This window comes from Artibeus jamaicensis, unplaced genomic scaffold (genome assembly GCF_021234435.1).
Source record: "Artibeus jamaicensis isolate MK-2021 breed Jamaican fruit bat unplaced genomic scaffold, CSHL_Jam_final contig_729, whole genome shotgun sequence".
NCBI lineage: Eukaryota > Metazoa > Chordata > Mammalia > Chiroptera > Phyllostomidae > Artibeus > Artibeus jamaicensis.
The window spans coordinates 6,893,705-6,921,133 of NW_026521939.1; the positions used below are offsets into that span (position 1 = coordinate 6,893,705).

The 27,429-nt window shown below is 44.9% G+C and overlaps 1 protein-coding gene across 4 annotated transcripts in view; it reads right to left on the bottom strand.

Moving 5' to 3' along the window:
• The window catches only part of CLEC16A (C-type lectin domain containing 16A), a 219,307-nt gene that overhangs the window by 163,005 nt on the left and 28,873 nt on the right, over positions 1 to 27,429 (bottom strand). For all 4 annotated transcript variants that reach the window (XM_037151193.2, XM_053672127.1, XM_037151192.2 and 1 more), the window contains exons 7-9: positions 26,664 to 26,838; positions 25,102 to 25,155; positions 21,082 to 21,195 (exon numbers count right to left, since the gene is read on the bottom strand). In XM_037151193.2, the coding sequence (XP_037007088.2) occupies positions 21,082 to 21,195; positions 25,102 to 25,155; positions 26,664 to 26,838 (343 nt within the window). The remainder of the gene's footprint in view (positions 1 to 21,081; positions 21,196 to 25,101; positions 25,156 to 26,663; positions 26,839 to 27,429) is intronic.

Here is a 27,429-nt window from a genome sequence, read left to right on the forward strand (position 1 = left end):
TCTTGCTTGCTTGTTCATTTTGTTGATTAGGTTCCTGTTAAATGTGAGATCATATGGTACTTGTCTTTCACTGCCTGGCTTATTTCACTTAGTGCAATGCTCTCCAGTTCCATCCATGCTGTAGGAGCTCCTTCTTTCTTTCTGCTGCATAGAACTCCATTGTGTAAATGTACCATAGTTTTTTGATCCACTCATTTACTGATGGGCACCTAGGTTGCTTCCAGCACTTGGCTATTGTGAATTATGTTGCTATAAACACTGGGGTGCATAGGTTCTTTTGGATTGGTGTTTCAGGGTTCTTAGGATATAATCCTAGCAGTGGAATTGCTGGGTCAAAAGGCAGGTCCATTTCTGAGAAAATTTTATACTGCTTTCCATAGTGGCTGCACCAGTCTGCAACCCCACCAACAGTGCTTGATCTTTTTCTTAAATAAGGGACTTCATATAATAATGGTTTGGTAATAGAAACATCCAGAGTTCTAGCCAAAATGGAGGCATAGGTAGATATGCTTCGCTTCCTTGCAAAGCCAAAAGAAGGATAACAATCAATTTAAAAACAAAAAACAACCACAACTACCAGAAAATCAAACTGTATTAAAGTCTGACAAACAAGGAGTTAAAAAAAACCCAAAACACTCATCCAGACTGGTAGGAGGGGTGGAGATGGGCAGCCAGGGAAGAGAGGACACATGGCAAGGCAGTGGCATGTGTGCTGAGACAAACAAATATGGCCCAAATGAAAGAACAGATCAAAATTCCAGAAAAAACCCACAATTTAGTGATGAAGAGATAGCTAACCTATCAGATGCAGAGTTCAAAACACTGGTAATGAGGATGCTCACAGAAATGATTGAGTATGGTCAGAAAATAAAGGAAGAAATGAAGGCTATACAAAGTGAAATAAAGAAAAATATACAGAAAACCAACAGTGAAGGGAAGGAAACCGAGACTCAAATTAATAGTTTGGAACTAAAAGAAGAAATAAACATTCAACTGAAACAGAATGAATAAACAAGAATTCAAAACAATGAGGAGAGGCTTAGGAGCCTCTGGGACAACTTTAACATTCCAACATATGAATCATAGGGGTGCCAGAAGGAGAAGGGGAAGGGCAAGAAATTGAAAACTTATTTGATAAAGTAATAAAGGAGAACTTCCCCAGTCTGGTGAAGGAAGTAGACATGAAAGTCCAGGGAGATCAAAGAGTCCAAAAGAAGTTGGACCCAAGGAGGAATACACCAAGACACAACATAATTGAATTACCCAAGATTAAAGATAGGAGAGAATCTTAAGAACAGCAAGAGAAAAGGAGAGAGTTACTTACAAAGGATTTCCCGTAAGACTGTCAGCTGATTTCTCAAAAGAAACCTTGCAGGCAAGAAGGGGCTGGAAAGAAGTATTCCAAGTCATGGAAGGCAAGGACCTACATTCAAGATTACTCTACCAGCAAAGCTATCATTTAGTAGGGAAGGGCAGATAAAGTGCTTCCCAGATAAGGTCAAGTTAAAGGAGTTCATTATCACCAAGCCCTTATTATATGAAATGTTAAAGGAACTTATTTAAGAAAAAGAAGTTAAAGAAACATGAGCAGTGAAAGGACAACAAACTCACAGTTATTAATAACCACACCTAAAATGAAAGCAAACTAAAAGGACAGCTAGATGAGGAGAAGAAACACAGAAATGAAGATAATAGGGAGGGTTATCAGCTGGGAGTGGGGAGGTGAGAATGGGATAAAAGGTACAGGAAGTAAGGAGCATAAATAACAAAATAGATAAGGAGAGGTTAAGAACAGTATAGGAAATGGAGGAGCCAAAGAACTTAAATGTACAACCCATGGATGTGTGGACTAAGGGGGAAGGGGGGAATGCTGGCGGGAAGGGGTGTATAGGACAGAGGGGGAGAAAGGGGAGAAAAAAAATCAGGCAACTATAATAGCATAATCAATTATATCTATAAATATATTTTTCATACATATATTTTTTTCTTTTTTTTTAAAGAAACTTCTGAAAAAAATAATGGTTTGGTGATGATGAACTCCTATACCTTTTTTGTCTGGGGAGCTCTTTATCTGCCCTTTGATTCTAAATGACAGCTGTGCCAGGTAGAGCAATCTTGGTTGTAGGTCCCTGCTTTTCATACTGCAGGGACTTAAGACTTTGAACACTTCTTGCTGATCCCTTCTACCCTACAAAGTTTCTTTTGAGAAGTCAGCTGATATTATGGAAACTCCTTTGTAGATAACTCTCTTCTTTTCTCTCACTGCTTTTAAGATTCTCTCTTTATCTTTAACCTTTGGCATTTTAATTATGATGTGTCTTAGAGTAGGCCTCTTTGAGTCCACCTTGTTTGGGACTCTCTGTGCTTCTTGGACTTGCATGTCTATTTTCTTTACCAAATTAGGGAAGTTTTCTTTCATTATTTTTTCAAACATATTTCTGATTTCTTGCTCTTTCTCTTGTCCTTTTAGCACTCCTATGATGCAAATGTTGGAATGCCTGAAATTGTCCCAGAGGCTACTTACACGATCCTCACTTTTTTGGACTTGCTTTTCTTCTTATTGTTTTGATTGGTTGTGTTTGCTTCCTTATGTTCTACATCACTGATTTAATTCTCAGCTTCATTCACTCTATTGTTGGTTCCCTGTAAATTGCTCTTTATTTGAAGTAGTGTAGCCTTCACTTCTGACTGGGTCTTTTTTATGCTGTTAAGGTCCTCACTAAGTTCCTTGAGCATTCTTACAACCAGTGTTTTGAACTTACATCTGATAGATTGCTTATCTCCATTTCGTTTAGCTCTTTTTCTAGAGTTTTGATCTGTTCTTTCATTTGGGCCATGTTTCTTTGTCTCTTTATTTTGGCAGCCTCCCTGCATTTGTTTCCATATATTAGGTAGAGGTGCTTTGATTCCATGTCTTGGTAGTATGGATCTAATGTAGTAGGTGTCCTGCAGTGTCCAGTGACACAGCCTCCACTATCATCCAAACTGGATCCTCAAGGTACACTCTTTGTTTGGGCTGAGTAAGCCCTCCTCTTGCAGTTGAGCCTTGGTTGCTATTGGCAGACTAATGGGAGGAATTTACCCAGGTCAGTAGCTGCAGGGATTGGTTGTGCCCACTTACCACCAACCTCTGCCTTCCATGGAGGATCAGCTGTATAGGGACAGACAGGGTGGTGGTGCTCCAACGTGGCCTAGAGCTGTCCATTGAGTGCACTGGCCCTGGGCTTTCCTGGATGGTGCAGGCCAAAGTCAGCCTCCACCTGTGTTTTGTCTGGGGCCACCCTGCCTGAGCTATAAAGAAAGTTGAGATGACTGCTACTTGTGCTGGGCTTGGAGATTCTAAGGTAAAGCCAAGCTATGAATCTAGGCTGGCTGCTGCTAGTGCCTCACTTAGGCCAGCTGTTGCCTGTTTGAGAAAACTTAGCATGAGCCAAGACCCACCATTCATATGGAAAAGTACCTTGGGTGGGCCCATAAGTTAGGTGGGGTGGAGACTCTGGGACTCTCCAAGGCAGGTCAAACAGTGTTAGCCAAGTTGATGGAGACTCAGATGTGGTACCAGCTTGCTGGCTCTATTTGGGGAAGGATTAGAAAAGGGACAGTGGCCTTTGCTTGCCTTGACTGCAGACACTTCAGGTTCTCTCTGTTTACCAATGGTTCCTTTTAAGCTTCTACCCTACTGCTGGAGCTCAGAGGGAGTGAGTCTAAATGTGGGTTTTCTATGAGTAGCTGCTTGGGGCTACAGCAGTTTCTCTCACCAAGTCAATCCCCACTGGTTTTTGCAGCCATAAGTTGTTGGGACTTATTTTCCTGGGACTGGAACCCTGGGCTGGAGGGCCTAGTGTGGGGCTGGGACTCCTTGCTCCTGAGATATCTCTCCTGAATTTTTATCCACTACATGTGGGGGAAGGACCAGCCCATTCTGCATCTGTGCCCCTCCTACCACTCTGGATGGATGTGGTTTCTTTAATTCAGTAGTTGTCAGGGTTCCACTCAACTTGATTTCTGACAGTTCCAAGTGATGGCTGTTCTACATTTTAGTTGTAATTCTGATGTGGTTGTGAGAAGAGGCGAGCTATGTCTGCCTACACCACCATCTTGACTGGAATTCCCTCCGAATTTATTAAGATTTCATCTTTGGGGAAAGAAAGAAGGCAGGTGGCACTGTGTGTGCACATCCACACAAGTGCATTTACATTTTTTCATTTCTGTATCTTTCCATTAGGTTTGAAATTTCTAATTATGTATGCATATTAACTTTAAAAAATTCAACAAGAATCACTTGCACATTGGAATTATGAACTTTATTTTCCCTCTTTATTTATTTTTGTTTTATATCTTAAAAATCTGATTTTTTTCTTAATACTAACATTAAAATCCCACAGTTACTATGGAAAAGCTGATAGAGCTTGGCTGGGACACACAGGCAGAGATTCAAGATCATTCCTGCTGCTCTGTTCAAGAGCTTCTGGCTGCCAGCCTCCCAGGAATCTCCTTGTTAGGCTGGATCACTCCAGATGTTTCAGATGGAGACCCAAGGAGAGGGGTCCTGTCCATCCTACTCTCCACTGTGCTCTTAACACTAAACCAGGTATATGGAACAGGGCAGGAGGTTGATGGGATGTGCTGTTGATTGAATTCATGGCTTCTTGTACTATATTGTATCCAATGTGAAGGAGAGAACAACAACAAAGAAAAGCAAGGAAGGAAGGAAAAAACTTGCCTTACACCTCCAGGAGCTGAACCACACAAAGGAAGAGCAAGTGTGATAAAACTAACCAAAAGTGGTAAAGCCCACTTCAGAGTAAAAGAATTGGAAGGCTTGGGTTTTTCTTCACATAAAGAAAGCATACTATGCATGCCTCAGAGAAAAGTATTCTGCAAATAAGGTCTACTTCCCAAATGCTGCAGGTGGAGTTTCACCAAAGGCTCATCTCGCAGGGACCTGGAGCCTGAGCTAAGCAGAAGCATGGAGATCCTGGGCTCTCCTTGTTGACCACAGATTCTGCCAGGTACCCAAGGGGGAAGGTGGGGGAAAGATTTGGGTCTGGCTGAATATTTAGGCTGGTTTCTGGGGTCAGGGCCAGCTGAAGGCCAACAATGTGATTTCAGGGTGGTCTAAGGGCTTAACTGCTATCTAAAGTGTCTGCCCTTGCCTGCTGGTTAATGACACCTTCCACTAGCCTTCATCCCTCCAACCTAAGGCTTGGGTCCTTCCTTAAAAGTTAAATACTTGCAGTGATTCCCCAGAGGTTGGCAATAACTAACACCTTTCAGGTACTGCAGGATCTGAGAGTAGGTTCTACAAGGACAGCCAGAGGGGTTGGGAGCAAGGGGTCAGGAGGAAGGACGGAAACCCACAAGCCTGGGCATCTGAGTGAATGGGGAAAGGCAGCATAGCTGATGGCCAGGATGTCAAACAGAACATTCTCCTCTAGGTTTGGGTGTGCCCCATATAAGGGTCCAGACATAGACTGCACATAAAAAAGCTAACTGCAAAAAAAGAAAGCTCATTGCAATCAATTGATCAATGATTTCAATTATAGTTAAAAGACAAAACTATTGATTCAAAACATGTATCTCTCTCTCTCGTTTTCCTGTGTTGACAGAGATTTGCATGACACTACACCAAGTACGGTCTGGAAGGATACACAAATTGAAAATAGTGGTTCCTTCTGAGGATGATACTGAGGTTGGGGGTACTTTCACTTTCTACTGTAGTTGCTTCTGTATCATTCAGTTGTTTCACCCCAAGAAGGTATGACCAGTTACACTGCAATGTAAAAATACCTTGAAGAAATGTACCTAATGTCAGTGAACTGTACACTTAAAAATGGTTAATCCACCATAAATGTTATTTGTCATATGTATTTCACCATAATTAAGATACTGCACTTTTATGCACTTTATTTATATTATCCCTAAATATTTTTTAAAAATTTACCTAAAGGATTTTCTATAAATTCAGATGGTCATAATGCCCTAAATCCAGGCCATAAGCTGATCAGACAACTTGGGAAGCTGGTTCACTGAAGTCACCAGGGGACGCACCTAGCTGCTCCCTGAGGCCCAACTAGACACCAAGTGCTTCACTGAGAGTCAGGAAGCTGTGGCCAGACCTTCGCGGTGCTCACAGTGCAGCCAGGAGCAGGCAATGTACCGTCATGTGTCCCATGCACAAACGAGGTGGAAAAGGTCCTTGGGGGCACACCTCCTCCTTACACAAGGCACTGCCCCCCAGGGCAGTCAGGCACCGAGAGCCTAAATTATTCGCTAAATGTTAATAATTTAAAATTTAAAAGGAAGGATGGGAACTATGTGAGGCTAGGGCAAAGGGGAGGGGCCCGCTAGAAAGGCTTCATGGAGATGGACATGACTGCTGGAGTCTTGCACATTAACAGTACACAGGAACACTCAGGAAAAGAGAATGCTAAGAAAGACAGCTCAGAGCTCCACCCTTTCCTTCTGTCGAGGCCAGCATCCCCTGGAAGTGGTGTGCTTGGTGACACAACATGCTTGGCCAGCTCCCCAGGTAGCAACATGCACATGGGAAGTCAGGAGGTGGTGCTGGGCCAGCTAGGCAGCCTCACCAGCCTCGCCAGCCAGCTCTTCATGATGAAGCTCAAGCTCATGGTCTGGGAAGAGATGCTAGGGTGCCCTTGCCTCAGTACCTGGTAGATATATTGGGTTTCTTTGTGCCTAGTCAGTGGTGCAGTGCAGAGGGGAGGATTGCAGGGACACCAGACAGAAGCATGGTTGGGAAGAAAAGGAGACGAAAAGAGCCTGGTGGCTAGAGGGGGCAGGTAAGGGAAAGGACACATGACATGACCCCAGAATTCTGTCTGGATCTACAGAAGTGGTCACAATGATGAAGCTAAGAGGGCTCACCTTTCAGGTTCTCCCAGGCCTAGCCCACTCCCCTTTTGAAGAAGCAACTACAATCCTTTTGTTCAAACAGCTCTACTAAGGAATTTGGAAACTACTAAGAGAAAGGTTTTTCCCTAAAAAAAGGCTCAGCCATACTGAGTAACAAAAACATGCTCAATTTAAGGACAGACCTGAGCCCAGATCTCAGACCCATTTACTGGCCAAGTTACCCTGACCCAATAAGTCTGTTTCCTCATCTGGTAAAACAAGGACAATAGCAACTCCATCACATGCTGTAATGGGCTGAAATGAGATCCTGAATGCAAAAATGACTGGCATAATGCTAGCCACAAAGAGGCACTCGAAATATTTATTTACCTCCCACCCCTTTGCAAAAAGATCATGAGGATGGAAGAGATGACAGGGGAGGAGCTAACCTTTAAAAACACAATCACACTCTGTTTTGAACTTGACTCCCTAGCAACTTACTGTTCACTGGCTTTCTGGTTTGTTAGTAGACTCCCAAAAGTGCTCCTGGGCCACTGGCCAACCTCCCCAACCTCCAGCCTTGGGGCTGGGACTGGCAAGATGTACAGCACAAAGGCAGCGTGGGATCCTCAGGGGCCCTGAAGTTGCGAGAGCTGGGCCCGGTGCCCCACTCACCCTGATCTGAGTTCTGGCTGTGCTGTTCACTATCTTCTCTCTGGGCCTCAGCTTCCACATGCATCGAGTGGGCCTAATATCGGCATTCCCCCTACCCAGAAGCTGTGTGGTGCCAAGAGGGAACACCTTTCTTATTTTCCCTAGGTAACAATGATTAGTAATACCTATTGAGCATCTGCAATGTGCCCAGCACTGTTGTGAGAACTTTGTTTACACTGACTCACTTTACTCTCCAAATAATTGAATGGGGCAGGGAGCTGCAGAGAGTGAGGGACTTGCCCTAGGTCATCAGCTAGTGAGAGGCAGAGCCAGGATTTAAATCCAGGAAGTGTAGCTTCAGTGCCCCTTGTTCAGCCACCCCACTGCACTGCTCAAACATTCACCCCTACAACAAGCACTTGCCAAGCCTTTCAACATGGGGACAGTCCCCCAAAGGACTGGTGTAAAGGCATGACAGTATGCAACACCACTCAGAGAAGCAGGTAGTCGGCCCTGTGAAGCAAAAGCTCAGGGACAGTTTATGTATCACTCACCAGGTGGCCCTCTGACCTATCATTATGGCTGACCACAATAAATAATTGTTTCCCATTTTTGTCTTATATACACAGAGCTCCCAGTGTCATGGGGGCCATGGTGGCCCCGGTTTACCAACTATAACTAATGGCACCAAAGCATGGCTTTGCAACTGGCTACAGAAGGAAATGGGCCAATAATTGCAGCAGAGGGAGTCTCTTCTCACTCCAGAATGAGGTGATCAGCAAGCAAACATAAGACAATAAACTCGAGAGTGATGTATGGGTGCAAGTGCTACACGCCAAGCCCTGAGTAATGTGGGGCTGCTGAACCAAAGCCCAAGTGCATGTCCAGAATGCACAATCGCAACCACATCAGCAAGGCGTCTGGACAATGCTGCCAAATTTAATGGGGAAAAGAAAACCTAGTGAGGGGGAAAACATGAAGAGGTAACAGGCCACTTCCATTAACAAGAGGAGCATGGCATTCTCTTCCATGAATTGGCCAATTATCAGGGAGTGTTGTAGCTGGAGAGGCATAAACCAAAGAAATGCCATTTATCTAGAATCAGAATAATCTTAGAGCTCAGAAGACTCACACTGCACACTTGCTCAACACTCTGTGAAAAAGCAGGTATCACCAAGATGGTGCTACTATAACTTCCTAGAAAGCAACTCCTGAGGTATTGCTGGGTCTGCAAGAGACCAGCCTCATCCTCTTAGCCTTCTCCACCCAAGGTCATCTTCTCTGTCCACCTCAATGCCACATCTAGCAATCAACTAAGAGCCAGTGAGTGCTTTTGGGATGAATTAATTGCAAGATATTTATGACTGGAGAGGCATGTTTGATGCTCAAGCAAAATAAAATATACACTCATTAAACAATGACATACACAAGCACTTATTTGATACTTCTTTAGGAAGAGTATTTGACTATATTTCGTTCTCTATAAAGAGATAATAGACTGAAATACTGGTGACCCTAAGGTACCCCAAATATCTGGTCCAGAACCCTACATGTTATGCTACACTGGAAGTGACTATCATTGCACATAGTGACATAGGATACAGCACAGAAACAGCATGAAGATTTGGGGCTGGATGCCTGCAATCTTTTGCAATTGGGTGACAACAGAATAGTCACTTAACCTCTGGGAGTGTCAGCTTCCTTATGTGGAATGTGAGATAACACTACCTCCTTCTGTGGGTTACTATGAGACTTAAATGAGACGTCAGTTGAGAAGAACTAGCATGTTCCTTTTCTATAAAATTAAAAACATCCCGCTCTCCCACTGACCAGGTACATTTCTTGCATGGTGGCCTCTCCTCTGACCCGAGACAGCAAGCCCACTCCCGCTGAGGACTCTCACTCACCATTTTCCATGTCTTGACCATCACAGTTCTCGCCCCCAACCCACCCCTCAGCTCTCAGGAGGGTGAGTGAGTAACTCATCCTTCAGTCTTCAACTCCAATGTCATTACCTCAGGGCGGATTTCCTCCCTATAATCTCTCAAACCTGTTTTCTTTCTCTTTTTAAAATTTTTATTGAGTTTATTGAGGTGACATTGGTTAACAAAATTATACGAGGTTTGTCCAGAAGGTATCCAGCCATGTATTATGAAAAATAGAGACATTTATTGAAGAAGATACAAGAAACATTTTACACAGAACAATGACACCTCAGTACCCTTCAAAGTAGGCACCTTGGGACCTCATACAGTTCTCCCAATCACCATCAGCTGCCCCATTGTATTTTCCTGAAACTCATCGACAGTCTGAAATAGCTTCCCTTTTAAAGGTGACCTTAGTTTTGGGAAAAGCCAAAAATCACAGGGTTCCAAATCTCAGCTGTAGGGAGGCTGAGCCACGTGGGTGATTTAACATTTTGCCAAAAAAATCTGCACAAGAGGTGTTGCATGAGTGGCGCATTGTTGTGATGAAGCTGCCAATCACCAGTTGCCCCTAGCAACTTCTCAATCAGCTGAAGAGTTTCTGTGGAGGAATGTTCAAGCTTAACAGAAAATTTGACGCAGTTTTATTGCTCTCCGTGCTTGGTCATTTTGAATGCGGTGGCCACGCAGTACACATGCTCACTCCACAGTGTCTACTGCCCCCACTGACTAGAACAGTGAAGCTGTCATTGTTCACACATACGCATTCCAGTCCACTCTCCTTGGCTACCAGGTTACACTGATGTCGTGCAAATGGTTCTTGTTATATTAACAAAGGTTGGACTTTTTCCAGACAGACCTCGTATAGGTTTTAGGTGTACAATTCTATAATACAACATCTGTATATCATATTGGGTGTTGAACACCCAAAGTCAAGCCTCATTCCAACACCATTTATTCCATTTACCTTCTTCTACCTCTCCCCTCCACCCTATCCTCTCATAAACTGTTGCCTGTGTCTATGAGTTTTTAAGTTTTTTTTCTTTTTTTGCTTCCCCTTTTTCACCCAGCCCCCAATCTCCCTCTCCTCTAATAGCTCTCAGTCTGTTTTCTGTATCCATGGAGTCTGTTTTCGTTTTGCTTATTTTGTTCATCAGAGTCCACATATAAGTGAAATCATATGGCATTTGTCTGTCTCCAACTGGCCTACTTCACTTAGCATAATACTCTCTAGGTCCATCCATGCTGTCACAAAAGGCAAGACTTCCTTCCCCTCTATGGCCATGTTGTGTTCCACTGTATAAATGTACCACAGCTTTTTTATCCACTCATCTACTGATGGGCACCTGGGATGCTTCCAAACCTTGGCTATTATAAACAACATTGCTATGAACATAGGGGTACATATATTCTTTCGAATCAGTGTTTTAGGCCACGTCAGATATATTCCCAGAAGATGAATCGGTGGGTCACAAGGCAGTTCCATTTCCAATTTCCTGAGGAAACTCCATGCAGTGGCTACACCAATCTGCATTCCCAACAGTACGTACACCAGGGTTTCCTTTGCTCTGTATCCCTGCCAGCACTTGTTTGTTGATTTATTGATGACAGCCATTCTGACAGGTATGAGGTGATATATCTCATCATGGTTTCAATTTCCATTTCTCTGATGATTAACAATGTTGAGCACCTTTTCATATGTCTATTGGCCATCTACATGTCCTCTCCAGAGAAGTGTCTGTTCAGGTCCCCTGCCCATTTCCCAGTTGGATTGTTTGTTTCCTTAGTATTAAGCCATATAAGTTCCCCCATAAATTCTGAATATTAATCCCCTATGAGATGTATTGTTGGCAAATATGTTCTTTAATTCAGTGGGTTCTCTTTTCATTTTGATGGTTTCCCTTGATGTGCAAAACCTTTTTAGTTTGATGTAGTCCCATTTGTTCATTTTTCCTTTCGTTTCCCTTGCTCAAGGAGACATATCAGAAAAAGTATTGCTAGGAGAAATGTCCACGATTTTACTGCCTATGTTTTCTTCTAGGACTTATATGGTTTCAAGTGTTATATTTAAGTCTTTAATGCATTTTGAGTCCATTCTTGTGTATGGTGTAAGAAGGTGGTCCAATTTCATTTTTTTGCACATTATCTGTCCAATTTTCCCAATACTATTTATTTATTTATTTATTTATTTATTTATCTTTTAACATATTTTATTGCTTATGCCATTACAGTTGTCCCCTTTCCCCCTTCATTCCCCTCCACCCTGCACACCCCTCTCCCACCATTCCCCCCTTTAGTTTATGACCATGTGTCACAAGTTCTTTAGATTCTATATTTCCCCTACTATTCTTACCCTCCCCCCTATCTATTTTCTACCTACCGTCTATGCTACTCATTCTCTGTAACTTCTCTCCCTTCTCCTTCTCCCACTCCCTTGTTGCTAACCCTCCACGTGATCTCCATTCCTATGGTTCTGCTCCTGATCTAGCTGTCCTCTTAGTTTGCTTTTGTTTTAGGTGTAGTTGTTAATAACTGTGAGTTTGCTGTCCTTTCACTGTTCATATTTTTTATCTTCTTTTTCTTAGATAAGTCCCTTTAACATTTCATATAATAAGGGCTTGGTGATGATGAACTCCTTGAATTTGATCTTATCTGAGAAGCACTTTATCTGCCCTTCCATTCTAAATGAAAGCTTTGCTGTATGCTGTATAGAGCAGTCTTGGTTGTAGCTTTTGGATTTCATAACTTGGAATATTTCTTTTCAGCCCCTTCTTGACTGTTAGGTCTCTTTTGAGAAATCTGCTGACAGTCTGATGGGAACTCCTTTGTAGGTGACTGTTTCCCTTATCTCTTGATGCTTCTAGGATTCTCTCCTTCATTTTAATTTGGTTAATGTAATGATGATGTGCCTTGGTGTGTTCCTTCTTGGGTCCAACTTCTTTGGGACTCTCTGAGCTTCCTGGATTTCCTGGAAGTCTATTGCCTTTGCCAGATTGGGGAAGTTCTCCTTTATTATTTATTCAAATAAGTTTTCCACTGGTTGCCCTTCCTCTTCCCCTTCTGGTACCCCTATAATTCGGATGTTGGAACATTTAAAGATGTCCTGGAGGTTCCTTAGCCTCTCCTCATTTTTTTTAATTCTTGTTTCTTCATTCTTTTCTGTTTGGTCATTTTTTTCTTCCTTCTGGTGCACTCCCTTGATTTGAGTCCCAGTTTCCTTTCCATCACCATTGGTTTCCTGTGCACTTCCCTTCATTTCAATTAGTTTAGACTTCACTTGTTCCTCTAATTTGTGACTAAATGGCTATCTCTTGGTCACTTAGAAGTATTGGCTCTGGGGCTTTGAAATGTTCTTCTTCTTGAGCCATAATGTTTTGGTCCATTTGTGCTTGTTAGGTGTGAGGAGCCTCAGGTGTTCACCAGGGCAGGGCGACCCAGTTGCTGGGTTGTGACGCTATATGTGGGCGCAGGGTCAGAGAGGAGCAATGTCATTTGTTCTGCTCTCTCTCAGATTTCGGTCCCCTCTGCTGCTTCCCACAAGTAAACCGGGCTCCCCTGGCACTGGCTCCTGGGTGTGTGGGCCTGTGCACCCTCCAGGACCCTGTGGGTCTCTCCAACAAACTCTCTGTGAGCCTGGGAGCTTCTCCCAGCACCTCAACCCCGAAAGTTTTTCCAATTGGCGCTTTTAGGCTTTAATTCCTGTTGCTAGGGCCCTGGGTTGTGCTGTCTGCCTCACTGTTCGTTTTTTCACCTAGTTTATCTGCATGTGAATGTGTGACCGCAGTCAGCCAGCCGCCTTGCACCCTCACTAGGTCTGCCCGTTGCCACCCCACGCCTGGGATCTGCCGACTGCCACCTGCACTCCTGAGTCAGTCTGGCCACCTTTTCCTGTGCGACCCCTGCTCAGACAGCTGCTGACTCCGCCCCTCTTATTGGTCTGGCTGAATCGTTCATTGTTGTCGGACTTCCGTACAGTTCAATTTTCTGTGTTTTAGTTGCGTTTTGTTACTAAAACTTTGTTGTCTTTAAACTTGGTTGTGCGAGGAGGCAGTGTTTCCACCTACGCCTCCATCTTGCCCGGAAGTCTCCCAATACCATTTATTAAATAAACTATCTTTACCCCATTGTATGTCCTTACCTCCTCTGTCAAAATTTAACTGACCATAAAGGCCTAGGCTTACTTCTGGGCTCTCTATTCTGCTCCATTGATCCACATGTCTGTTTTTATGCCAGCACCATGCTGTTCTGACTACCATGTCCTTATAGTACAGTTTGATGTCAGGTAGCATGACTCCTTCAATGCTGTTCTTCTTCCTCAAGATTGCGGTGGCTATTCAGGCTCCAACCAAACCTGTCTTCTACTTCTTTCCAAATTCATTCTTAAGGCTGCACTGACATGCTTGTTTGCTGTTTCCCCTGACCAGAATGTCAGCACAGGGACTTCATCTATCTTGTTCTTCCTGTATTCCTGGAGGCAGGGAAAGTGTGGTTGCTGCAGAAATCCTTGTGGGAGGGAGCAGAAAAAAGGAGCGCGCCAGCTAGCCTGGAATGCATTAAGTGCTCAACAAATGAGCCCTGATCTTACTAGGGAATGACCCATCCGGAGTTCAAGTGTCACCCAAAACAATACTGTTTGGGAGAATTACTTTTTTTCCTTCCCTTTGCTCATGATCCTTTAAGAATCTGTCCCTGTTCGATTCCCAGTCAGGGCACATGCCTGGGTTGCAGGCCAGTTCCCAGCAGGGGACTCATGAGAGGCAACCATACATTGATATTTCTCTCCTTCTCTCCTTCCCTTCCCCTCTAAAGATAAATAAATAAAATCTTATAAAAAAAACAAAAACAAAAAAACCCCCAAGAATCTGTCCCTGTGCCTGGCTGGAGGTTATAAGGAAGGTCCCCTGAAGTAAGGTTAGGAACATCAATGTGAGTGGTCAGTGGGCAGTCACTCTCAGGTCAGCCAGGGTCTCAGAACTTACTGGGGAAACCCCACTCACCATATCCTGAGATGTTATACCCACCTACCATGTCTATTGTCCTAGGTCAGGCAAAGAATGACTCAGCATACCACTCCCTTCCCAGCCCATTGTTGCTGCTGGAGCACCCAGAAGAGAAAAGTAAACAAAGTGTCCCTTTCCCCCCCATGTGCAGCCACTCAGCCTCCTGTCAGGTGAAGCACCCCAAGCAAAACCAAGTTTCCTGACTGGAGGACTTTGGCACTACCAAGACTGGATTTCCTTGGCTCATTAGAAATATGGTGCTTGGTTCCCTCAATGAGATTTGTTACTTCAAGACAATCAATTTTTACCACAAGAACCATGCTAAACACTGGGGACACAAGTGTTAAGATGTCCCCATTTCTGCCAGTGAAAACTTCCAACTCCTCCAATGGTGATCAAGGTGCCACATACCTTGGAACCTCATTCCCTTCCCTACTAATCAGTCTGCCTCAACACAGTGCTCCTTTCTGTTGCTCCAACACACCAGGCACTGGCCTTTGCACTGGCTCTTCTTTCTGGCCAAAATGCTCTTCCCCCAGCTATCTACATGACTTGCTCCCTCACTTCTTTCGAATCTCAGATGCTCAGGTGTCACGTTCCCAGTGAGGCTTAGCCTGGCACCCTATGGAGAATGGTACCCCCTCTGAGCCTCCTAGCACTGCCCCCTCCCTTCTTTGCTTCACTATGGCTGCTTTTCTAGTGAATGTACTTCACTCTGTACATTCTAACACGCTGGGACATTTATTAGTACCGTTATATTGTTCCTCTCACTCTTTCCATTAGAGTGGAAGCTCCTGAGGTCAGAGGTCTTTGTTTTGTTCCCTGGTGTAGCTCCTGTGCCTAGAGCAGAGCATGGTACATCCTCAGTAAATTGTTAAATAAATTAATTAATAAGGAATAACACTGATGCAGCTTCAAGGAACTCAAAGTCTGATAAAAAAACTCAAACACCCAAAAGGGCCAGGTAGCTGCTGATAACTAACAAAGGCCCAGGGAAGACACACCAGAAGTAACGGCTGCCTCATTTTTTGGTCCCTACCCTTGATTTTCCTGATTTTAGCAGAAACCTGGAAGAAGTCACCAATGGCTCAATGTAGACGAGTCTCATTGCAGACTCATTCCGCAGGGGACACGGCACTACCTCATACCCTAGAGCTCTCGGCCTCCAGCCTTCTGGCCGCCCTAGCCCACCCTGTGTCATGCTGCCAGGCAGACACAGAAAAAACAGCTGGGGTCTGAGTCACAGAACCTACTCCACCCCCACCCCACCCCCACTCTGCCCACTCTGTTCTCCTGTTGGCTCCTCCTGGATGTGACCATTTCGAGAACCCCTGGCCCTTCTATGGCTCACTGAACCAGGACCAGCACCGCTGGACCCCCAGGTCCAGTCACCTGTAGCTCTGGCTAAATAAAGGTTGTCCTTCATTTGCCTCTACACTATAGGACTTCTGTCAGGTGTCCAGCCCCACCTTCTACACAGGAGAAAGGCAGAGGTGACTGTTTCTAAGGGGTCTCTCATCTACAGCGATGCCCTACTTGATGCATGAAACATACTGCACCCTCTTTGCATACCGTACTCTCTTTGATTCTGTCAAATACTCTTATGTGAGAATCAGAGCTTCCACACTCAATACCTCTGCAGGCAACAATGGTGCCTGGGAGCTGTAATTCCATTGAGGGATTATGGGATCAACCACAGCGGCTTCGAAAAAAGAGAGAATACACATGAGTTCTAATTTTTTTATGGCAATGTTTGTAACTGTGCCAATTAAGGCCCTTGACTTATAGAAGTCTATTTTTTCGTCTTCTGTGTTCGCAATCAACCCTCTCCTCAAGTCCTATTACCACTCTCAGGAAAAAGTGTGTCCTTCAGAACCAGCATTGATTAACCAGAGGTCACAAGTAAGGTCAGTCACTGAAAGATGTGGGGACACTCCAGTCTGGGGGTCTAGTCTACCTGCTGCATTCAATATGTGGGAGGCACTGCTGCTGTCTGACTCAAGCCTGATTTAAAAAGAGCCCTAAAGCAGCAACCAGGGGGCCCCAAGCCCATGGTGCTGCTTCTGCAAACACATAGGCCAGAGAAGCTAGGCTGCTGCTTTCACAGCTGCTGGCTCCACCAGCAATGTCCTGGCAGAGTGTCCTGCTAGCAGAGAGCCCAGTTCCCAGGAAGGACAGGCGTCACATAAGGAACTGGTAGCTAACATCCTAGGTATACACTCAGTCTTTAGGATCCCCACTGAATCACCTGGAGACCATCGCAAATGGCTGAAATGATGCCAACAGAGAGACAGCTGGTGCCCTCATTTTGGGACAAATAAGCCTATTCTGCCACCCCATTCTGAATTATTAGCCAGCCAAGGCACATCAACTGGTTAAGCATTTGCACTTTCCAGAAACTGTATTTGGAGCTGACAGAATCCCAGGGCCCAGAACGCACACAGAGGGCTCAGACCACTGCTACTAAACGGCCACGTTTACTATTAGTGCTGTCATTATCCCATCGCTGTTGCTAACACTTGGTCCTCCATGCCTTTGTGCCTTGTCATAAGGCACCTCCTTAAGGGTGTAGTGAGTGTGCCTCTGTGTTAATCATACCAAGAAAAATGCCCCAAGTAGGGGACACAGGGCTGTACTGCAACTTCAGAAACTAAGATCATGATAATGATAACGTCTCCTATTCATATACTTTACGCTGCATTTAACCCTCTCCAAAAATCCATGTGTGTTACTCTGTAAATACTGTGTGCTAACCGACTGCACCACTGGAGCTCTGTATGCTTGTTACTCTAATTGGAGAGGGGAGGAAACTGAGGCTGAACAAGGTGAACTAACTCACCCAGGGGCACACCTAATAAGATGAGGAAGCAGGATTTGAGGAGCCCAGGCAGTCTGGCTCCAGAGTGCACTCCACTAGACTGCCTCTTAAGGTGGAATGTGGAACAGCACCAACAGCAACCCACTCTTGCATTCCTTCCCCAAAAGCCTGCCTGTGAACAAAGAGAAGGTGGCATGTGAGGGTGAGGCCCTGAGGCTATTTCTGAGAGTCATTAAGAACCTCAAAAGGGCCCTCATGACCCCATCACCAGTTCATCCATTGAGTCATTCATTCCTGCAGTGAGTGCCCCCTAAGCATCTCTGGCAAACGATGTAAGCATCTCCGAGACTTCCCGTGCGGGGTAGGAAGCCCGGTAAGGCAGGGGTCATGTCTTTTCTGTGCACCACCACATCTCTGATGAGGAGTGAATGAATGAATGAATGAAAAAACTAAGGAAGCTATCCACGGAAACCCAGGATGAAAAAAGTCCCTATTTAAAAAAAAAAAAAAGTACCTACAGGTCATGAGCCATATCCCATAATCTAATCTATATGTTCATTTTGCAAAAATAATGAGATGGCGGCAGTTTCAGAATTCGTGTTCTCTTACTCTATTTCCCTGACAAGAAATACACTATCTGCTCCGCATTAGAATTATAGCAAGAAATTATCCCTTAGCAGGAACCATATTATTTTAATGCACAGACGAATTTCAATTAGACATTTATCTAACCATGCTGATGTATTTTAAATTTAACCCTAAATTATAGACTTTTCAAATAGCTCTGCTCTTCCCTCTGCTTCTCTCTCTTCAATTTTGGTTTGGTTTTGTGAAAGGTCTGCTGGTAAAAATGAAGCAATACCAGTAACTTATCTACAAATTACGGGAAGGAGAAAGTAGGTTAAAAAAGACCAAGAAACTTAAAACAAGTATGACCAAACCACATCCGAGTTAGGCAGGAAACAATAGGAGACTGTTCTTGCTCAGAGGGAAGGAAGGTAAATCTTACCAGGACTATTGTCAAACAAGTCATAAATGAGATTCCCCTCCGCTCTTCCCAAATTTCAACTGCAGTCACCAGAAGACAATAAACTCTGATTTCACACCCAGGGAAAGGCAAAAACCGGAAGTAGAAAGGTGGCACTTTCACTTGGCTGGCAATTCCTTCCACACTCCAAAAAGATCTCATTTTCAGTTCAGGAGCCTACCACAACGAGCAGCTGTGTGTCTATCACGTTGGAGGAACGACCTTCATCCCATGTGGAGGCCATCAGGGAAAAGAACAGATCTAAATGCTCCCTCTGATGAGAGGGTTTTACTGAAGTGGGTGTCCTAAACTGAGAAGTAACCAGTAACTTTCTGCAATTTGCTTTTACTCAAATTGTAAACCCCGTGTATCAATGCCAATATCCTGCTTGTGGTACTGTACTAGAGTTTTGCAAGATGTTAACCCAGTTTTGCAAGACGTTACCAATGGGGAAAAACTAGGGAAAGGGTATTATTATTTCTTACAAAGGCAGGCCAATCACTTGCAAATTAAACAAAACTGCAAACCCCAGCACCCCAGTGATGTCTGGGTTCATCTTGGAAAACGAAGTCTAACCTCAGCAATGAGTGTCATATAGGAAGACATTCTGTGAAGCCTTAGAGCTATTTTGGGGGCTGGAAAGCATGAGACAAAAGAAAGTCCAAAGGGACCCAATACATTCTAACTTGTTAATGTACATGTAGTATGAATCAGCAGCAGGCTGGGTAGGGGTTGGGCAAATTCAATGGCAAACACACGCCTCATGTGATAAGGCAGCAGCCTCTGAGAAGCTTCCTTGCAGAAATATGAGCACCATGGGATCAGATCTTCTGACTGTCCAAGACAATCCTGAAATCAATTTTCATGTGAAACTTCTTAAATTTTAAAGCTGTCAATTCATAAAATTTTATTTTACCCATTGTGAAGACCAAACCAAACCAAATACCTCTGAGGACCGGGCTATACAACCTGTGAGGCACTTGATGGCACTTTAAACGTATTTGCTTCCCATCCTCACCAAGGGCTCTGAGGAGTAGGGGTTGCTCTCCCTGTTTTCTACAGGGGGGCAAACAACTTGCCCAGGGTAACCTACAGGCTGGTGGGGTCCTTAGCAGCTCTGATTGGGAGGCCGATTCTGCTGATTCAGCATGCCATTGCTTGCATTCATTCTGCAAGTGAATTTTAAAAAGCTGCAAAAAAATATCTCCAGCCCCATAAATACCAAATCAGCTCCACGTTTTCTAGACCATGTGATGTCATGGCATGGACCACTAGGGGAGTGTTTCCTGCTCAACACTCGTCACTCCTAGCATCCCTAGGTTAAATCCTCTCACCAAACACTACACCTCTTTAGAGCCCTTCTAAGACTCGAGATAGTATATTCATTCATATAGTTGAACAACATTTGTCTCACCTACTGAACTGGAAAGCTCCTCTGGACTGAGACAGAAACTGTTTAGATTTGTGTATATCCCCAGAACTAGCATGATGCCCGATCCAAAGAAAGGGCTTAAAAAACGTGTATTGAATGAATCTAAGAGAGGATGGGCCAGACAGGGGCCATGAAAAGGCCCCATTCAATTCAGCTGAACTAATGCCACCACCAACAACAAGGACAGAAAGTTTCTGGGAACCTTTTCAGAGGCTAAAATGCTCCATGAAAGAACAAAATGGCCTGGCTAAGCCATCGAACACCAGACAAACCAGAAGGGCAGGGGACTCTTGTAATGTTGCACCATACAGTCCTGGCCTTTCATGCTGCAGGATCACCTTCCACCCACTCCTTCAGATATGGCAACAGAGCTGACTGCCTGGGGGCAAGGCCAGCCCTTTACCCGTGTACCTACATACCAGGCTCATCTCAGACATGTTTGCCAGGTGCATGCAGCGGCAGATACAATGACAAACAAGATGCCTACCATAAGCTGCTTAAAGCTGGTAAGATCTTTGATAAGAGGGGACCAGCAGCAAGGGCCTTCCAGAATTGGGGTTTGGTAAGGGCACAGGTACCAAGGCAGAAACATGAGCACACTGGAAAAAAGCAAGCTGGACCAGCACTAAGGTAGCCTGGAGCTCGGTACATATAAGCAAGAGGAGAGGGGTGAAGGCAGGCAAGATACACAAAAGCCAAGCTGGGGAAGCATCAGGAGAAGTCATTGTACTGGTCATCCAGTGTTTTTCTTTAGCAGAGCACAAAATACACAAACATTCACAAACCACAAACATGGTCTGTTTAGGACACTGTTGAGTGGTTAAAAACTTAGAACATTTTGCATCAAAATGCAGATTTCCAGCTTCTCTGGAAACATGACAAACCTAGCAATACTGCATCCATATTCCTGCAGAATGATTGTAGGCTGGGGTAGAACAACAAACAGCTGCTCACAAAGGATGCATACACTCTCCAATTTTCCTCAGTCCTCACCACTCCCTATTGCCCTCTCGTGGGGCCTATGTCTTCACAGATGGTCCATGTCCAGCCTCTATTGCTATTTGTGCCTTAGACAAGATATTTTCTCATTCTGTCCCCATAATAGTATCTCACAGATATACAACCTGAGGCCCAGAGCAGTACAACTCCATGTTCAAGAACATATAATCAGTAAATCTACTCTTATTACAGACCCCCAGATCTTCCTGGGTACCATTTTCAAGACTCCAATTAGGTTCCCTGAATCCCAGTATACATCCCTGTTGCTATAAGACGAATGTTGGTTTCCAGTTTTAGAGAAACACAGGTTAACAAAATGAGCCATGGCTTCTTATCAAGGTCTAGAAACAGTTCCAATGGTAATTACTTACACAACTTCTCTGAACATCGTGTTCAGTCTTAGCGTATATCTCAGACAGGTCGCCATTCAGAATGACTTCAGCTAACGAGTTCACCAGGGGTGCATGATGTATAATTAGGAAAACCTGATGAGAAAGAAGAAATGGATTTGCATTAAAGTGTGCATTCTTTCCACTTTCTTCCTTCCTTGACCTGTAGCAACACTGGCTTACACAAGCCCCATAATAAGCAGAAACTCCTGTGATACAAAACCGAAGAACAGGTCACATTCAAGAGAAATCGGTTACACGTTTCTCCTTCTAGGGTCCCCCCTCCTTTCATTCAGACTGTTGCCTATTTGGCTGGCTGGTCTTTAGCGGAAGGAAATGCATTAAAAGCAAGACTGTCCCTCATGGCTGGGTGAGGCCCAATCCAGCTGAAGTGAAGCAATGTGGTAAAAGAGCAGCCAACTAGTACACTCCTTCCTCTCCACAGGCATTTCAGTGTCAAATTTGATTATGAAGATTAGAAGGTACCAGCCCAACATATGGAAAGAAAGGGCTGGTAAGTCTTGTCATATGGAAAGAAAGGGCTGGTTAGTCTTGTTCCAATCAAGGACTTGGCAAAGAGTCAGCTACACAGAGGTCCAAATTACTGGACTGAGTGCTGACCCCTGCAGCGGGCTTCAGCACATCAGAATTCCATGGCAGTGTGGGTAGGTGTAGAAACTGTGGGGAAGAAAAGCCGCACGAGCCAGAAGCAGACCTAGTTGTGCCAGGATGCAAAATCAGAAGGCACTGGGCCATGTGGGATGGCCCCACTACCTCACCCTGTTGCCCAATATTCAGAGGAATGGCTTTAGGAATCAGCGTATTCAAAACTGCCTCACAAAGCTGATTCAGACACACCTGCTACTTTGCTTTAAAATGTAAAGGGAAAACTGGTACAGCACAGTGTGGGGTTATCTACTATTTATATATAAAAAGGGTGTGTGCACATATTTGTATTTGCTTATACATACATGGAACAGGGTTTCTAAACCTTGGCACTACTGTCAGGCCATAGTCCTTTGCTGTCCTGTGCATGGTAGGATATTTGGCAGCATCTCTGGTCTCTACCCACTAGATGCTAATAGCACCCCCAACCCAGTTATGATACAAAAAATGCCTCCAGGTGTTGCCAAATATCCTACTGAAGGGTTTGAAAATCACCCCCATTTGAGTCCTGGCTGGTATAGCTCAGTGGATTGAGCACAGGCCTGTGAACCAAAGGGCTGCTGGTTTGATTCCCAGTCAGGGCACATGTCTGGGTTGCAGGCCAGGTCTCCAGAAGGTGCCTAGAGGGTGCAAGAGGCAACCATACACATTGATGTTTCTCTCCCTCTCTCCCTTTGCTTTTCTCTAAAAAATAAAATCTTTAAAAAGAAGAAAGAAAGAAAATCATCCCTAGTTGAGAACCCCTGGTAGAGAACATTTCTGGAAGGACAGAAGAAATCCCCGTAACTAGTCTCTGAGAATAAAAATCAGGGGGCTGAATGAAAGTAGAAAGAAATCTTGGTTTTTACTTGTTTTAATTTTTTAAATTTTTTAATTTTTAGAGAGGGGAAGAGAGGGAGAGAAACATCAGTGTACGCTTGCTTCTTGAGTGCCCCCTACTGGGGACCTGGCCCACCACCCAGGCATGTGCCCTGGATTGGGAATCGAACTGGCAATCCTTTAATTCACGGGCAGGCACTTGATCTATTGAGCCATACCAGCCAGGGCTGAACTTTTTAACTTAACAAAAATGTTTTTAAAAATAAATATTGTTTTAAAAAAAAGTAAAGGCAGAAACAGAAACTGGCTGCCTCTGGGGACTAGGACTGGGTGCCCGGGAGGTAAGGGGTCAGAGGGAAACTTTCCCTACATGTCACTTTGTATTGTTTGAATAGGGTGAATACATTGTTCAAAAAAAAAATTCAAATTAAAAGTACAGGCAAAATAGCCAAAATGTGGTTGGTGCCTACCTAAAAAACAAAAAGAAAAACAAACAAAAAACATCTGTTTTTAAAACACCAGGAAGACATTTTCTATCCTGAAGACTACACAGTATAACCACATGAATGCACCAGTGTCCAGGGCTGTGGCAGGCATTGAACTGTTAGCAATTATGATGATGAAAGAAGTTTTCTCACCTTCAACATGGCCAAATTATTACCACACTTAATCACACACAAAAGAACTCCAATCACTGAGTTCATTCATTCCACAAATACCTATTGTGCACCTGGGTGAATGTGACCTTCATGATCATTTAGTGATCTTTCAGTCCACATTCAGTGAGCACCTATTATTGGCCCACCAGACAAAGGCCGACCAGCTCCCACCCATGGACGCACACAGGGCTCACTCCTCCCTCGGCTCTGGATGGAGAAAAGTAAGGGGAGAGCCAGTCACTACACAGTACATGGAAGTGTCTGCAGGCCAGATTTGAAAAGCTGGGCCAGCTTATCTGTGCCACACTCTTGTTACCAGTGGCAGTTTAGCTTCAGGACAGAATCCCATCACACTAAATCAATGTTGTTAATGGGAATTTTCTTGGTTGTGTGGCTATGCTTGTAAAATAGCTGGTGAGGATGCTTCGACACAGGGCTTAGGACATGGGATTTATACCTGTTTCAAGGTTTTCACACACTTAGGCAACATTATAATAAAGCTAAATGAAAACACAGGGGAGGAAGGACTCTGCTACTCAAGTTAAGGCACAGCAAATTATAAGCTATACTTTTTGTGAAATACTGAAACAAGTAATTAGGTGTCTGAGCTGCTGGTGCTTCAATAAGAGACAGAAGGTAAAGGGTTCTCATAGCAGAGACGTGGTCTGACCCCTTACTCTTCAGAGGAGACCCGGCCTGTGCAAAGCTCCAACAGCTGAAGGGTCCTGAAGGTGTGTTCCATGAGATTCCTGTGGCTGAGCATCTGGTCTGCTTGGGTCCTACCAGACTCCCAGAATCCCAAGTGGGAGATGCTGGTGGATTTGTAATGAGGTGGTGGAAAAAGCTGCCAGGAGAGGCTGGGGTTTGCACTGAGCTCCGTCACACAGAGGGGCATTCAGAAGGAGTCAGCAACCAGTGCAGAGCTCCAAGCAAACAGAGCCCCTAGAACAAGACTCCAGGGGTGAACAGTGAGCAAGGCCGCTGCATCCTGATCGGCTGAGTCACTGGGAGGAGGCCGGGTCTGCATCTCTCCTCAGGCCAATGGGAGACAGCCCCACCTTAAACTGAAATCGGCCCAGGGACCAAGTTAGAAGGACATTCTCTCAGCAAAGCAAACAAATACCTGTGCCATTTGCAGAAGTGAGAACAGAGCTCTGGTCAAACGTTTGACTATTTGACAGTCTAATGAGATGGCCTAAAAGTCTGGACTGCTTGTAATAAAAATATTTTTAAAGTTATGTAACTGGGTCACCATGGAGTTTTTCCCTTCTTGTAAATATTACATAATTATGAGAAAGAAACACACTGAAGGGGAAGGCAGACAAATTGGCTCAAGATGCAAATCTGGGGACTGAGGCTGCTACAAGACACCTTCCAGAAGGTAATCTGGGAACTAGAACCATGATAAAAGCCTTTAAACACAGCCTCAATAGAGGAAGTTTTTAAAACCAAGGTCACTGTGTGTATACACACAGTGAGTCCTACAGTTGGGGGCTTATTTCGAAATGCCGTGAATAAGACCCAGACAGTCCACATTTCCTAGGCATTTAGAACACTCCTTGGTTGTTTTGGAAACCTCCATCCCCATGGTAAAACTCAACTACCTCAGTGCCAGGTTAGATTTATTTTTCATTTCTTGTTAAATTTTCATCCACTACCATAAAGAAGACACTGGCACCTCTACTCAGTGTCTAGAAAACAGAACCCCCTTTCCTTTTATTTTATTTCAAGATTTTCAAGATGCGGACACTGAGAGAGAAGACAGGGCAATGTGCCTGGGAAATTTCTGAGTGCAGCTGTGTGCCAAGGCCCCCTAAGTGTGAACGTGGTGGAGACGTGGGCAAGTGACCACACATACCTGTGACAGAAGATAGAGCGAAACCGGCAGGCTGATTTTTGGCCGTTCTCCTCCCTAGTGAAGGTTGGAGGGGAAAGAGAGAGAAATCCGGGTCACACAAGTGAGCGGCACAAAATACACGCAGCCAAAAGCCATCTGTCTCAAGGAGAGGCACCCTGCCCCCCTGACTTCCTCCAGTACCTGGAGCTATTCTGGCCTGGTGTTATTCAAAAGTCCACTCTGCAAAAAAAATTCACAGTCTAATCCCATTCAATACCATTTGCAAGACCATGATTTTTCCACCTGAGAAATCTTTCACCATTAGTCATGGATTAGTGGCTAGACCTAAAAGAAGAACTGGCTCCTTAAATTACCAAGAATGTTAATTTCCCTCAGCTGGGGCATCGAAAGTCCAAGGCGCAGCCTGTCAGGAAAGGTCCCCCAGAGGCCTGTTCTCAGGAAGAGCTTTCAAAACGGGGCAGGGAGAGACTGGGGCCCTGCAGCCGCCTGGGAAAAGCCCCTCACTTGTACTGAGCTTCGACGAGCTCCAGCTCACACCGACACTGGGAGGAGCCTCCTTCTTCTCAGGGAGGCGGACTGCCTTGTCCAAGGTGACAGAGTAAAGAAAGAGAAGAGACAGAATTTGAACCCAGGTCTGAAAAAAGCCACTTCCCTGCTTTCTGTCTTCCTCCGAGAGCTGCCTCTACTAGATTTAGTTAGGGCTGTAACTTTCTTCCATTTACTTATTTTTAGTAATAATCTCCATCTTCTATCTCCAAAAAGAAAGCTACGCCCCTGTGAGACACATCTGCAAGGCCGAAGCCCCCTCACCTACCTGTCTGGCTCTGTCCCACCTCTTACCAAGGCCTCTGCCCCCTTAACTCTGGGAGGGACTGGACAGAAGGCTTCCGCTTCCCGAAGCAGCATTTCTCATGGGCAAAGTGCAGAACCAGCAGCTCAGAATCCCTTGGGAAGGGGGGGCAAGTTAAATGTGGAAACTTATGGGCCCCCCAGACGTACCCCTGAGAGCGGGGAGAGCACCTGAGGACGTGCACTTCTAATAGGCACTCTTCCCACAAGGGGGTGTGGGCCTGCTGACTGGGGACAGTCGCTGACCAGAGAACTTCCCTTAAGTACACTCCATCTCTTCCTGTCCACTCAGTGTGCCAGGTTTGTGGCTTACTGGGTCTTCTCCAAATCAATTAGCCTTGGAACTACCAGAAAAAGTTGAGGTGTTCTCATCCTTGGTAGGATGAGAACACCTCAAGAGAAAGATGCACAAAAGCCAAAACCCTAAATGGGTAGAGGTTTCCTGTTTCATTCTGATGTCTGTCTTCTTTTCTCATTCACTTTTACAGTTTTTACGGTCTGATGCTCCCCCCCCCACACACACACACACTGTCCACCCCCTCCACTACTCTCAGGAAGAGGAAAAGAAAAGAAAACCGGTGTGCTTTGAAAGGAATCTCTTGCATGCACAAAGCCTTGGACCCTTGTGAAGATCCCTACTCAAGGTGGCTGTTCTCCCTTCTGAAGATGACCTTCGGCCTGCAGGAGCTAAGGGACCAGGTCCCCACACCTACCTTGTCCTGGTTCTCCAGTGAGTACACGTACAGGGGCAAGAAGAGTCTGTTGAGCAGGTGGTCTGTGAGCACATCATTGAGGAACTCGCAGTTGATGATCAGGATGTCGTTAAGATAGTGCAGGTGGTCCAGGTGCTCAGCCACCAGGTCACTCAGTTTCCCCCGATTCCGGTGCCTGCCAATAAAAATGACAACCTCAGCCTGGAATTTGAAGCTCAAAGCTTGGGCCTAGAATCAATGGCCTGAGACTTGATCACTGGGGCGCATCTGCTCGAACAACAAATACTGAATTTGTTTCAGCAGACACTTGTCCTGGCCCTTACTAGTGGGATGCACAAAGGGAAAATGGGCAGGTCTACTCTAATCAATAGATTTTAGGGGACTTCTGGGATCCTCACATCCTCTGGGGGCCTCAGTTTAACTCACCCTCCACTACCACCACAACCACAAAACAAGATGTGTAAACAAAGAAAAAACAAGCTAAGCTCTTAGCAAGTCACAATAGCCACAAGCCAATGTGGCAAGATCCCATGGCTTCCAAGATAAGCAGTATTAATGGAGCAATAAATCCATGCTAATTAAAATGCTCCAGAGGCGTTCTGAAGAGAAAAGCATGTCTCAGCAGCTGTGTGGGACCCACTGGCCCTGACCATATGTGGGGCAGAGCGCAAGGACGGGACACCTCACGCCAGGCCCCAGAAGGTCTCTGTTACCTCGCAGTGAGACAACAGTCATGCTGGTTGGGCCCCACAGGTGGGTCAGTCTC